This window comes from Desmodus rotundus, chromosome 6 (assembly GCF_022682495.2).
Source record: "Desmodus rotundus isolate HL8 chromosome 6, HLdesRot8A.1, whole genome shotgun sequence".
Taxonomy (NCBI): Eukaryota; Metazoa; Chordata; class Mammalia; order Chiroptera; family Phyllostomidae; genus Desmodus; species Desmodus rotundus.
Genome location: NC_071392.1, coordinates 18,634,574 through 18,649,385, shown reverse-complemented (window position 1 = coordinate 18,649,385; position 14,812 = coordinate 18,634,574). Strand labels below are relative to the sequence as shown.

Genomic DNA, 14,812 nt, shown 5'->3' with positions numbered 1-14,812 from the left:
TCCATTTGAGATTAACTGCAACCCAAATCCAGGGCTATGAAGGCAAAACCCAACAATTATATTACTAGCCATAAATCAGCATGTCCTGGACCAGCATTATTTATGTTTGTGGAAATAAGAAACAGAGCTGGTGAAAATAGAAACATCTTTTCTAATTTTAGATTTTGGGACAAGTAGCAAAACTTCACCTTGGTATTACTACTGTTGACTGTTGGATATTATTGGTTAAACTGAGTTGTATTTGGAAATATACAAGCATCAATTGTACAAAGTGACATTATAGATGAACTTTGTTTTGCTTTGTTTAAACACTGAGAACTTGTGCCCCGGATGGAAGGCATCTTTCAGTGTTCCTTTCCTTACATTCTCTTAAGGCTTCCTGCCCCTTGCTTTTTGTTATTCTTAATTGAAAATCAAACCATGGAGAATCCAGAATGTAGCAAGAGCATTTAGGATATGTTCCAGACTACAATGTCAAAAGGTAAAAATGCCAAAAATGTCGAAGTCCACACTTGTTAATTTTAGATGCCCTATAAGTTTAAATCTAATTCAAGTTTTATCTTGATTTTGTTTCATTACCTTTTAATTATGAAACAGATGATATCTCACCTATTTTTCTTACTTATGAAGAAGGTATGGGGAGGGTGACAAGTATCTATTAGCATGGTTGATGTAAAAATGACATCAGCCCAGGCTGGTGTGGCTCAGTGGATTGAGTGCTGACCTGTGAACCAAAGGGTCACCAGTTCAATTCCCAGTTGGGGCACATGCCTGGGCTGCAGGCCAGGTTCCCTGGTGTGGGGTGTATGAGAGGCAACCAAACATTGATGTTTCTCTCCCTCTCTTTCTCCCTCCCTTCCCCTCTGTCTAAACATTATTAAAAAAAATAAAAATGACATTAGTATCCTTTCTAAAAGTACTTTGTAACTATTTAAAACTATGCAAATGATTTTTTCTTTCAAATATGACTTTGATTTTTTTTAAATTTAGAAGTCAGAATCAAAATGTCTGTTTGCTGATACAGAAATAAAAAGTTTTTTGTTTTTCCTTTTTCATTTTTTAAAGAAATACTACTTTTTCATCAACATGGAAATTAAGATTCTTTAAGTAATATTAATAAAATAAGCACACTGTATAATTTTGAAGATTTATAAAAATGTACATTTTATTGTTACTGCATCTTAATATATATCCAGCATTAGAGAGGTGATGAGAAGTGACCTGCTACAGCTGATGACTCTATGTAACTGTTCTAATAATGAGCATATTTCCATTGAGAGACCATTTAAAGTATTGTAGGTATTCTTGGTGAGGTTACATAGTTCTTCAAAGAAATACATATTTATATCCTGCTTTATACATTTGGGCAAAAAATAGTAATAACACTTTGAAAAATATGGATGGGAAAATGAATCACAATAAATACATCAGATTGTCAAGGTAAAGAGATGTATAATTCGCAGAGTTACAGCATTCAGTGTATAAAAATAGTGCAATTGGGCCATACTGTTTTTGCAAGAAACTCATTAAGTGCAACATTAAAAGCTTCTTCTTCTTCCTCTTCTTTTTTTAAACTTTGATGAATTCCAGTAAACTGTGAGGAAACTGCCCTTCCAATTGCTTTTCCTTTGATGCAATGTCTAGCGGTGAGAGCGCATCCGAACTAAAAGCAGAAAGCCCCTTAAATTCCTTTCAAGAAGCCCATCCTGTGCCACTCCTAGAAAGACTACAGCTGTGACTACTTTTGGCTGGAACAAGGTTGCAAAAGTCTTCAAGAAGAAATGGAAATTGTAAGGGGAATTTCCTGCCACTCTTATACTTTATGGTTTATTTATCCCTTTTTTTTTAGTCCATTAAAATTCCTTCGCCAAGATGTCTTATCTCTACATGGAAATCTTTGACAATGATAAAAATACTACGTAATGAGATACTTACATCCCAAATTCCACAAAATATTTTAATTTCTAAAATAATGATAACAAAAAAAGGCAAATTATAATGACTAGCAAATAAGGAACTAATTATAACTACGTGAAGTGGTTTCCCATTCACAGATTTTATTTTGGTGTTTACAATATTCCTGTGTTTTTAGCATGACTGATAAATTTGCTCCTTTATAGATAAAATGATAGTAGATGTATAAATTATATTAATTTTATATCTATATGTAATACCGTATATATCTATAGTGACATATATTGACAGAGATCATTACCAATGAAGATTTAAGACACTTGGGAAGTTGATGGGACTTCTTCAAAGACCCACGGTTGAGCTGTGGCTGAGTAGAGACTCTATCTCTTTTCCTTCGTGGTTTGAGATAACATGTATCATCCATGTGCATTTCTCTTGCATTCTAGGTTTCTCCTCCACCAGCCCCTCGGGGACGACATTGCCAGCTGAAGGAAGGCTGTGAGCCCGCATCCCACCCATCAGTCCGACCGACTCCCGTGATGAGCTCACCAGTGCAGCCCGGTCAGTCTCATTGCTTTTTAAACCTTTAACAGACTGTGTATGAAAGATGTTGCTTTGTGTTGCTTCAAACCAAAAATTTAAGTCATGAAAGGACTTTCTGCTTTTTCTGGTGAAGATTGGTTGATGCAATGAATTTTGAATATTTATTCTATAGTCAGTCCTCTATTACATAAACCAATCGGCTTTTCAGGCAACTAATTTCATTGGCATTGTTATCTGAGCGCCGGGCTTTCATTCTCCCAGTTCTCACATGACATTTGGGTTGAATTTTACGACGTTACAGATGTTTATTCCATATGAGGTAGGCATCCAATTCACTCATGGTCTTTCTGACCCAGTAAGTGTTTGTATGCTCTCAAGTTGTTCTGTGGACTTCGGAAGTCAGCTTGTGGAATCACTCCTCCTTCAGCTCTGGACACACAGGAAGGATCGTTTTCCTCCCCACCCTTCTTTGCTGTCGCTCCCGTTTCCTCTATACGTACTTAATTATAATCTCAGCACCTGCTTCCTCTGAATCCAGGGTACTGTGTGGCTCATGTAATGTTGTGACCAGCACTGCCAACACCCATTCCTACAGGAACAGGGTGTCACTTTTGGAACAAGCACAAACCAAGTCTTAAGAATAACGGAGCAGGGTCAGAAACCACATGCTTAGCACGAATGAATTTAAAAAGAATTTTCTCTTTGGATTACTCTAGGAGCATTTGTTTCTATATATTATTTAAACCCCTGTTTCAGCATCGTGATGCCCTTGAGTTTTCCAACTTCCAAGATTGAAGCTAATGCAGTATTACATTTAGAGTTTATAAAGGGAAATCTTTGCCGAGAATTTCCCTCTGCGGAGTGCCACACCCGGCTTAGCTGCTCCGAAAGGTCATGGCCTCATGAGTCTTCCCCCACACGCCCAGGAGGCCCGCAGCTCGCATGTTGAATTTGGAACTGGAAATTATTGGGGAGTAGAACTGTGATTGTTGATTCTAGATGACATAGCAGAGCTTTCTTCCAGAGTCTTTCATTACAGGAGTGATTTATAATTGGCACTGTCATCGGGATAAGCAGATGAAGGGTAACCTCAGCCTCTTATCTCTGAATCCCTGTGTCCCAGAGGCTCCCGAACTTTACCATGCGTCGGTATCATCGGGAGGGGTTGTTCAAAACAAGCCCCATGGCCCTGACTGGTGGGGCTCAGTTGGTTGGGCGTCATCCGGCCAACCGAAAGGCTGCTAGTTGGTCAGGGGACATGGCTGGGTTGCAAGTTCAGTCCCCAGTCAGGGCATGTATGGAAGGCAACCAGTTGATGTTTCTTTCTTACCGATTAATGTTTGTCTCCCTTTCTTTCTCCCTCCCTTTGCCTTTCTCTAAAAAACAAAAAACCCCATCCTCATAGTGTTTGACTCAGTAGGTCTGGAGTGGGGCCCAATAATTGTGATTTCTGCGGGGCTATGGCTGCCTGGGGACTGTACTTTGTGACCACTGGTCTAACCTGCTGTGCCTGTTCCTTCCCCCGCCCCTACCTGCTCCCCAGCCCGCCCTCATACACTGCCCCGTGTGAGCTGCTCTGCTCATCGGTTATAGTCTCGTCTTCTTATCCTTTCTATTGAGATGAACTTAAATCCGTGTTAGCATTTATACGTGTGTAGATTGCATTTTAAATATATATTATATATATTCATTTATATATAAATTTAATGTTCCAAAATTGCATAATTTAACACAGGCATTTAATTTAGAACCACCACAGTCAAACCTTGTTTTTTTTTTCTTGTGATAGAATGTGTTGGAATCATTAAAAAACATACTAAAAGTAATAGGAACAAATTGGCTAAGTACAGAAGTGGCAGAACACTTCCTCCATTTCCAGAAGTTATTATTTAGAGTGTATATAGGGGCTTGCCTTCAGTTCTCAAGGCTGGAAACTAGACTTTTTATATATCTAAACAAATTCCCCATGTCCCTTTTTTCTCTACCCCCCCAGCACACACACACACACACACACGCACACGCACACACACACAGACGTGTGCAGACACCCCCCCCCCCCCCACATTGTTTGTTGCCTCCCACCTCTGCGTCATCGGAGAGTGACAGGACAGATTGAATGATGGGGAAACAGAGTGTATCGCAGTGACAGCCACTGTATGCAAATGAAACATTTGAAAAGTCATTTCTACCTGGATGTGTATCTTGAAATAGATACAGAATGCAGATGTCATCACGGCTAATGAGAGATGAAACTACACAGAAAAATCTGAATCCAAATTATAACAGAACTCAATTTACACAACTTACTCGCGAATAGTGCAAGTGTGGAATTTCAGTGTCTCTATGGTCTTTATTCACCATGTTTCTAAGGTGTAGCCTGGACCCACTTGTTTATGGAGAAACATACAGTCCCATTAGAACACTATTAGAAGTGGTTAGATTCGCCATTTAGCCCATCAAGGCCTATTTAAAGGTAACTACGTTGCAATGAGTGAATGCAGCAATATTTTGACAAACTTAGTTGAACAAGAGAATCAATGCAATGTAATAAGAAATATTTTAAAATTTTACATGCTTAAGGAAAAGTGGATCAAATGGCAGAAAATTAAACAAGTAAGAGATTTTATGGTGATTCTTAGTGGGAGCTATGAGCACCTTAGAGAATTTCTCAGGTAGGTTTGTATTACATCGAATTTCATTCTAAAAGGATTATTTTTGGAGAGGTCTGTGTAAGGGTGGTATCACTCTCGGTTTTCTCATCTTATGTGTGAAACAGAGGGTAGGGTGAGATTTTTGTTATTAATGTTGTTAACTGCTCAGGAGGTAAAGTATGAGGACATTGGGCAACAAAGCTAGAGAAATGCTGTATATATGTAAGGAACAGATGGTCAGAAGCAAAGTTTACTGAACCTCGTGAGGTGAAAGAGAAGGAAAACAGATGAGTGCATGCAGCTAACTCCTCCTGAGGGAGAAGAAACAGACACAATTAAAGGGGATTTGAGATTTAATATGAGTCATATTGTCCACCCAGTGTAGGCGGTTGGTTGTGTAGAGAGTGAATGTGAACCAATGGATTCAGGTGCTTATGGAGAAGGAGGGACCATGATGCATAGCTCAGCTTCTTGTACCGAAGACAATAACAACCTGTAGAATTTTAGGAAAAAAATAGGAGTTCTTATAGGTAAATCCATTGTAAGACATAACATGGTCAAATATATTGGACTCTTGAAAAAACAGTAAAGTAATACCAAATGCCTTGATGAGTTGCACACACAGCTGACACTGGCTCACTACTGGTAATGTCTGACAGTCGAATTCAGCCTACCCCGTCCTCAAGAATATTGACTTTATAATATGAGAATTTCCATGGAGGCCCCTCTTTCAATGAGGGAATTCTTGCCAGGAGGATAATTGTGCAGTTCGGAGAAGGGAAAAAGTGGGAGATAAAGGAGATAACTACTGAGTGAAGCTCTCGACTGTAGAGTCCTCAAAATTGTCTACTTTCTCATAAATACATTTGTTCTGGTGGGAGCAGCATTAGACAGAGGTCTTAATCAGTTCTGTTTGGGAAGGTTTTATGAATGAAATCTTAACTGAGGGAAGTCATAGCGAACGGGCCAGGTGGGCGGGAGTCTTTTCTGTTTACTGCCAGTAAGTACAAACCATGATTAGAGACCTGAAATGCACTTGAAAAATGTTTGGCCACAAACATGAATATATTATTCTGCTCTTAGTCTGTATCTTACGGCACCATAACTATTCTGCTGCTGAGAAATAACCTAATCATTTGACTTAGAAGTGTTTTTTTTCTTACATCTCCATGTTCTAACTATGCAAAAAGAGAATTAATTGGTTTTATGCATTCGCCATCCATTTATTTTGCTTTTGTTCCACCAAGGGCTCTAAGGGATTTTGTGCACCAGGAAAATAGACTCACTCCAGTTATTACAGAAGTTCTTTAATAGCCTGTTTCACAGAGTCCAATATTTCTGTTTGTCTTGAAAATTTGTCCTGGGTGGTGTGAATTCTTCTTTTCCCCATCTCATACAAGTTCTCCATCCGTATTCAAGTATAGTTGATATCAAGTACTAAATAGTACTGTCTTGATCATTCAGCCAGTCAAACAATAAGTGCCGAGTTTTCAGTATAGAATCACTGACTCTTACTCTAATTTTGCTTTGCCAATAATGTTCTTAGGGCACTGGGTGCTGCTTTTTGGCACTGAGGAGCTTGAATGAGGGAAGACTGTGGATAAGATGGGCAGCTAGTTGCTGCAGTTGACATAGTCATTCATTCAAAACTCATGAAGCAAATATTTTGTGCCAGGCAGTGTGTTGTTTAGTGGTACTAAATCATGGGTCTTATGGACAGCACCCTTTAGTGGGGGAGACAGAAGTGTAAACAGTTTTGGTTCGTTCATTGTGCTGAGTACTTTAAGATATAAATGAGCAGAACTTAATTTCTGCTGTACACAGTATGGATGCCATTTCTAGTAATTTAATTTTTATCAGAAGTGCCAAATCTCAGAAGGAAAGACGTTAGAGCTCATCTAATCTAGAGTTTCCCAAACACGTCTGATAATAAGAATCACCCGAGGCTCTTGTTAGCAGTACAGGTTCTCAGGCCCCTCCCCTAAGGAGGCTGGTGTGGGAGACCTGGAGGGGGTACTAAATAACTAGAGCACACCCCTCTTCACTGTGACTGGGTGAAGTGCAGAAATATTCTTTAATCCGTTTACAAACTCTAGTGTTTCTTATCTGGGGACTCCAGAAAAACAAAAAATACTTCCTTAAATCCCGATCTTAACAGAGGTGTTTTCTCCTGTGAGTGGAGCTATAACTCGGTTATTCTGCTTTCAGACAGATAAAATAGCCGTGCTGTGGAAAACTGGAGGAGGGAATAACGTGTGGGGACATTCTAGTGGTTTACATGTGTTCTCTGCCACCTGGGCCTTCCGGCTTTTATGTCAAGATGAACCAAAGACATACTTATAGGGTACATTTCCCTCCCTTTCCCACTCCCTCAAAACACGTTTCCACTTATTTTAGCAGAGATCAGATTTTTAGTGCGATACTATAGAAAACATGATTTGAGCCTGAGCATTTTTAAGAGTAAATAAATTAGGCTGTATCAACCCTATGATGATTCTTGTATGACTTTTAATTTGATGAATCTAATTTATATGAAGTAGTTTTGATAAGGATGTGCCCAAAGGAGTTTTCCGAGCACAGACCACAAGGTGCATCGTGCCCCCTGGCACTATGCAATGACATGGCCCTGTGCGCTTCTAGATGACCTTGGATGGTGGGGTTGCCATGGCAGTAATTGCAAAGTTTGATAACTTTAGTTTTCAAAGCCCATTGCATAAAGGTAGCTCATTTTTCTTTTCTTCACCACAGTGGGAACACGTAATAACTATTCCACCCATATGGAGTCAGAGGACTAGGCAATTTATATAAGCTAAAGTTTTGTGGCGAGATATTCTATTCCTTTTTTCATTGGCAAATCTTAGCCAAAAATTCATTGGGTTTTCCCTATATGCCTGTGTTTTGCTATAGAGATGAATTCTCTTATAAAAATGTAGATTAGCTGATAATCAAAAAGTTCTTTGAAACATAACTTTTGCGATGGAAATGCTAAGTAGTATAAACAATTTGAGGACAAGCACTAATGACAGCTTCACTGCAAGCATTTTTTAAAGAGGGCCAATAAAAGCTTCACAGTTCAATTAATACAGCACAGCATTGGGTTTTCCAGAAGCATATGGGGCCCAGAAGGCCTGCCCCTGTTTTTAAAATTTACGAACTCTTTAATGATTCACCACTTCTACTCCAGTGCATTGCCCACCGTGGTGCCATTTAGTCATTAAGTAGGAAACTAAAACCAGGACAGAGCTACAAACAAATATCGTAATGTCCAAGTGGGGACTTTTTCTTCGGTTTGTTCACAGTGTTACCATAAAAAATGAATGGTACACCCAATAAATTCAGTAAAAATAAAAAAAGGGAATGGTAAATGAAATAGTCATAGGACAGATCAAGTAGGTAATGGCTTCTCCTGGTGAGTGATCAGATGGCTTTTTAATGAAATACAGGTCAAACCTTATTGCAATGAGCTGTGCGTAAGTAAAATATTTTCAGTGTCCTGGCTGATTTCAAGTGGTATTCAATAAAAATATTCTAAGATAATCAAAGAAATTAATCCCTCGAAGGTTTTGTTGTAATAGAATTTGATCACAGAGTATAGTATTGGTGGGAAACACGTTTTACATTTATTGCATTTTACATTTATTAAATATTGTTTTGGATATATTTTTATTAATAGAACTTTACAGCTAAAATCTGTTTTAAAGATTTTACTTAGTCATTTTTAGAGAGAGGGGAAGGAAGGGAGAGAAACATCACTTCGATGTGGGAGAGAGACATCAATCAAACAGTTGTCCCTCTTACAAGCCCTGACCAGGGGACTGACCCCACAACCCAGCCATGAGCCCTGGCTGGGAATCGAACAGGTGACCTTTCGCTTTACGGGGTGACGTCCAATCAACTGAGCCACCTCGCTCAGGGCTCTTCTGCTATTTCTAAGTCTAAACTTCTCAGTCTGACATTCAAATATGAAACAACCAGAGTGAGCATTTTATTTTACGCATTCTCCAGTTCCTGAGGGACAGCGCTTTACAAGTTAGACACAAACCTTTCCCCAAAATGTTCTGTTTAAATTTATTCTGCACGTTTATTTGTTCCCACCTTTACTTTCCACATTAAATTTTGGTGGGTAATTTACTTTATATATTTCTTACTGTGTTCATTTGCAGCCCTACCTAACACCCCATCATGTAGTTCAGACAGGAAGCCAGGTTATTTCTTACTCACGTAAAGACTAACAGGGTTTTCCTGAGTGGTGGGCTGTTCTTTTTCTAGTGGCCGTTCAGGGCCCCAGACAGCTTGGAACAGGTGGCTCACACCTCCACTGCTAGTGGGTTCTAACATCCCTGTGCATCTCCACCTCGGGCTGATGGAAGGGAAACGGAAGAAGTGGATCCTGTGTAAGTTTCCCTAGGTCCGTCGCTTCCGTTCACAGTTTATTGGGTAGAATTTAGATAGATGGTCACACCTAATTTCAAAGGAGTTTGGGAGATGTAGTCTAGTAACAGCCCAGGAAGAGGCAGAAGCAGTTTTGGTGAATAGCTGGCTAGTCTCTACCATATTTGTGTTGACCAGTCACACCTGGGAGTGCACATGCGGTATTGCTTCCAAGAGGTGCAGTATTTCATAGTTACTTTTGAATAAGCCAGTTATTAAAGAGTTAAGTAAGGTTCCTTTAAAGAGATAGGAACACATTAAAATCAGGGCAAATCAACTTATAAACGTTTTCTAACAGCTATTTAACTAAGCCTTTCTCTATGAATCATGCTAAATAGTGAAGCAGAGTAGCTGTCAGAAAATTCAAGTTCTTGTTTTTAGTGGGAACTCTCCAGAAAATGGGAATATCATATCTCATGTAGAATATTGCGTCCTTAATTAGTGTATAAAAGTCATGTCAGTGACAGCTGACGACTGAAAAGGAAAAAGGTCGTGTCAGTGTATCTGGAATTATAGTTTCATATATACTGAGGAAGAATTTCCTTCGTGTTCACAATTCTTATGCTTGCTCTTTATTGCATATTGGTGTCACATTTTTAAATGCCTTTATAGTTCTCAATATTACTATGAAAATCTAGGCCAATTGATTAATACTTGTTTTGCACTGATCTTTACATGGACAAAATGATAAAACAATAGTAGGCTTTGTTTTATGAAGATCCACGAGCAAAATTTTGGTGTTTCTGCAGAATACGCAGCCTTTTGTGTATAGCATTGTGTGGGACCTTTATAATTTTTTCTCTGTTTACTTTCGGGTTTGCTCTTAAGGGTACCAGAACTTTGTGTAGGTATAGGTTGTGTAGTGTGTGTGTGTGTGTGTGTGTGTGTTTGGCGATACTGTAATAGATCTGAGCAGTACAGAGGTACGGAGGGCCGTATTCCTTCCTCTAAATAACACTCAAATGCTTTGCTTTATATTCTGTTTATTTCTTAATTTTTGTCTGTTGTCTTAGGAGAATATCAATATACCGCAGTCTCCTCCATTTATAATTTATTGCCTCTAATTTATTGTAGGTTTAGAAAGCAAAGAACTACGTTAAATAAACTTGTTAGCAAGATAAGAACAAGTTTTATAGGTCCTCAGGAGATGCACAAAGGTCTCTTTTATGAGCAAAATACGTATTTGTTTTTTCTTACCTGTAGTGATTATATTTTAATTATCTTCTGAAACCCCTTATTTTCTTGGTTCTCTCTGTCTTTGCTACATAGATTTACACAATTCTGAGTTTGGTCATAGGTGAGACATTATTATGGTTTTGACTTTTCCATGCACATCTTACAAATGATATTCAGTAAGTTTTCTCAGTGCATATCCATGTGTTGATTTATGTGTTGCTTCGGAGTTACTTTAGTATCCAAAATAAAAGACACACAGCTAAATTATTGTTTATTCTTTAAAATCTCGTATTGAGTTATGGAAAATGGAAAAACTGACATGGTCTGTGAAATTGTTTTCAGTCTTTCTTTCATGATACCTTCCTGGCATTTGATTATGTAAGCCTCTTTCCTCTTGCGATAGGCGGTTGCTCCTTAGGTAGTTCTGCATAATGAACCTTGTTTCCCTAGACTCTTCTTAACTTCCAGGAACACTTACTCTTCATATTGGTATTATAGTTCCACTGGCAGCTGGCCGAGCTGGGGAATTTCCTTTGGAGTTGGAATTTGCCCTAATAATTGCACCCTCTTTGGAATTAGGTGAGTCCTGAGAGAGGGCAAATGATCACAGCAGCACACGCGTAGGCATCCGTCTTTTATTTTTCACTCTTGGAGGAAACTGCTCTACAGAAAGAAAGGCTGAAATTATGTCCAAGCAAATTATTAATGAAGAAAGCTAGTGACGAGGGGTGGAGTCTGAGAATGTCTGCGTGGGCAGTAACAGCTGGTGGCACCTTCCTGGTTGACTTCGACTGGAGGGACCCATGTTTTTCTGATCCTGAGATTTCATATGTTTTCTGGAGCTTGGCGACTGCTCTGCAGATGGGCAGAGCTGGAACTTTATCCTCAGCTCCTCTTTTTAAAATATATCTCCGATAGGAAAAAAGAAAAAGCCTAGTCATTGTACTCGTTTGGTTTGTCACTGGGACACCAAATGCGTTCACAGACATGGGTGTTTGGGGAATTTTACTATCACTTAGGGTGTACTGTCTGTTGAAATAAACTATTAACCCAGTGATTGTGAAATATCTTCCTCATATGATCAGAAAGACTTATATTCTCTCATCGTATGTTGTATTAAAAGAAGCATTGTAATTAAAGATTTAAGAAAATAAGCGTGCATAGCTATGAAAAATTCTTTGGGGGTGGTTTTTATGTCATTTTTAATGCAGCTGAATCTTGTGCCTATAATAGGGCGCTTCATTTTTTAATGATGGAGACTTGACTATATTGATATCTTATTTTGGCTTTATGTTGAAAGTAAAATAATAAATTGGAAAACAGATTTTAAAGGTAATAGTATATTAGTGAGAGGGCCTAGAGATTAGTAGAAAAAGTCAGGAAGCTAATAATAGAAAGAGTAAAAATAATACACACCATAACTCGTGTTAGGCAGTGTGTGCTACTGAATCTCCAAATTTCAATAAAATATGTCAAAGTAGAGTTCATTTTCCCGTCTGTTGGGGGAACAGATAATTCGCCTACCCATCTGCCTTCCTACCTTTCTCTGTTTTCTTTCTTTCTTTTACTGTTATCCTGCCTAATTCCAAAAAAGGACTTTGGATCTATGCAATAAGTTTTAAAAAATAAAATACATGAGGAGGAAAGGAAGTGAAGGAAGGAAAGTTGGATAGAGTAAATCCCCCTAGTCCATATCTCGATTTCTATAAAGTTTCTAGAAGAGGAATGGACCCTGAGATTCCTGGTAGCACATCTGTTTTCTATTATGAGCTTAATTTTCTTTCAGCCTAAATCTGATGAAGTCACTGCTGTGTTTAGCAAATGTCAGTGGCTTTTCATCACCTCTGCCAGAGGTGCACGAGGACCCTGTCCAGGTTTATCTCTCTTTATCTCTTCTCGGTGAACCCACACCCTGTCCTTGTCACCACGTGGAGCTGGGCACCTTGTCCAGGTCCTGCTTTCCCACTTTCTCACTGGGGGGAGTGTCCTCACCCCCACCCCACACTATCTGCCCCCCACCACCACTCCTCCCCGTGGTTCTTGAGAAATGTCTTTACTTATTTATCCTCAAGACTTGACTTCAGTTCCGTTCTCCCGTGAAGCTACCCCGCATGGCCCGGGCTTCTCTGACATCTGTTCCCTCTGTTGATTGTACAACTTTTAGTGCTGGGAGTTGTCTTAGTAATAGACTAAGCTTTTTGAGAGCTAGGGACATCTTTCTAAGATTTTTTTTTTTTTTGGTATAAACTAAAGCAGTGCTATTTATTTTACTCACAGTTGCTCGCTTAGTTAAGTAATACACTGCCTAGCACATAAAAGGAGCCAAATAAGTGAGGGAAAAAAAAGGACAGTTTGTGAGGAGGCTGTTGATAGTGGTGCTATCATTGGAGGGTGGGGAGGAGATTGAAAATATCTGAGCAAAACCAAGCTGCTTGATCTCTGGTAAATCATGTCCCTTCCTCTGTGTTTTTTCCCCCTCATTTGTTGACTTTCTTTTCTTTTCACTTCTTGCCCGAATGACAGTTTTGAGATGTTCTTTGACCTCTGTTTAGTGCTACCCACTGAAGTGTTTTTTCTTCTCTTTCTGGGGCGGCTTGCCTGTTCTTTGAACAATTAACATTGCAATAGGGTGGTTATTGTCTGTAAGACTTTGTGGCTGCAGACTGAGTTCCCTAAATGTGGAGAAGCCTCTAAATTTGGAAGTGCTTTAGCTAGCACAGTGGTGGAGAAGCAGCCCTACCAGCAGCCTCTTTCCTTTTAGTAACTTGGGCTTCTCCCTGTTCTAACACTTAAAAGCACCTGCCTTCCCATGAAAAATACATGTTGTAGTTAAGAATACAGAAAAGAGTAAAAGGATTTCGAATAGTTAACTGAGAAATTGTTTTTAAATTAGTTTAGAATTCATTCGTCCAACATCCTTTAAACTTTTAAAAATGCATTTTTGCCTACTGTATTATTAAGTTACTTTTTTTATATTCTGTATTCCTGTGTTTGTGAACTATGTATATGAAACAGTTCTTTTAAAATTTATGACTTTTCAATCTCTATATATTTTCAGTCCCTCTCATTTATAATAATTTTATTAACCCGTCACCCCAATAAATGTAACAAAATTTGTTTTGGGTATGAGGAAAAAATAATGAGCTTATAAGCACTTTAATATAATAGTTGAAGTCTTAAGAAAGATTACATGAGGATCTTACATTTCCTGTGCGTTTGCATGAATGATGCATTTTTGGTATCTGGGAAACAACACTTTGTCTTACCTTATATTTCTAGCCAACTGAGGTGCCCTTCCCGTCTGCCCAGGAAGTTCATTTTGGTAAAGATCATGGGAAGAACAGATGTGGAACAGGCAAGCACTGCGCTCCTTTCACACAGAGCTCCGGGGGAACTCCTGTGGGGAGGCTTTTGTTTGTCACACGTGTAACAAGTGTGTCTTTGCCCTGCATGATGCAATGGTCCGGCCTCCTGTGGGGTAGCATCCGCTGACAATAAAGCCAGAACCCATTAGTTTGATCACACACTCCCTAAATCCACAGGGATTTGCCCCAGTCTAAATGAGTGACTAAATCTCAAACTACGAGATAAACCTGAGGTCCTTGGTGAGTAGGGACTTGTTAAGGTTAGATTGTTTATTTGGCTTGTTATAACTGTAAGATTATTAAGGAAATGTTTACATCTTATTGTGGCTGTGTGTTCTTAATGCCTGTATTCCCTATTATTCTCTATTCCCTGCCCCCATGGAAAAAAAGTCTTGGTACTCATGAGGTCGAAATGAACCTATACCTCTTGAATACTTTGCTACCTTATCTATTAATGATAAACTGCACAAATGCACACTTGGAGTTATTAGTAAAGCCCCAGGATTTAAACATAGTTTCTGGAACTAGTATTACCTGTCATCTAGCTGTTACTCACTAAATCTCCCTTTGTCCCAGTTTCCTTATTTGGAAAATGTGTCATGATTTTTTGTTGCATTGGTACATACTTGTTATAATCATAAAAAAAGGAAAAGATAGTAAAGGATCTAGTGTTGATTGGGACTTACTACACATACCTTTGTTTGTCTCTCAAATGCGACCTGTGGCTGTCCT

General features: G+C 38.9%; 1 protein-coding gene across 3 annotated transcripts in view; it reads left to right on the top strand.

Annotated features, from left to right (window-relative positions):
- HDAC9 (histone deacetylase 9) overlaps positions 1–14,812 on the top strand; it is an 825,995-nt gene that overhangs the window by 65,045 nt on the left and 746,138 nt on the right. For 2 of the 3 annotated variants that reach the window (XM_053926230.2, XM_053926229.2), the window contains exons 2-3: positions 1,591–1,790; positions 2,361–2,475. In XM_053926230.2, the coding sequence (XP_053782205.1) occupies positions 1,782–1,790; positions 2,361–2,475 (124 nt within the window). In that variant the 5' untranslated portion in view covers positions 1,591–1,781. Of the gene's footprint in view, positions 1–1,590; positions 1,791–2,360; positions 2,476–11,155; positions 11,295–14,812 lie in introns of those variants that run through there. The other variant, XM_053926235.2, reaches the window with a different exon arrangement.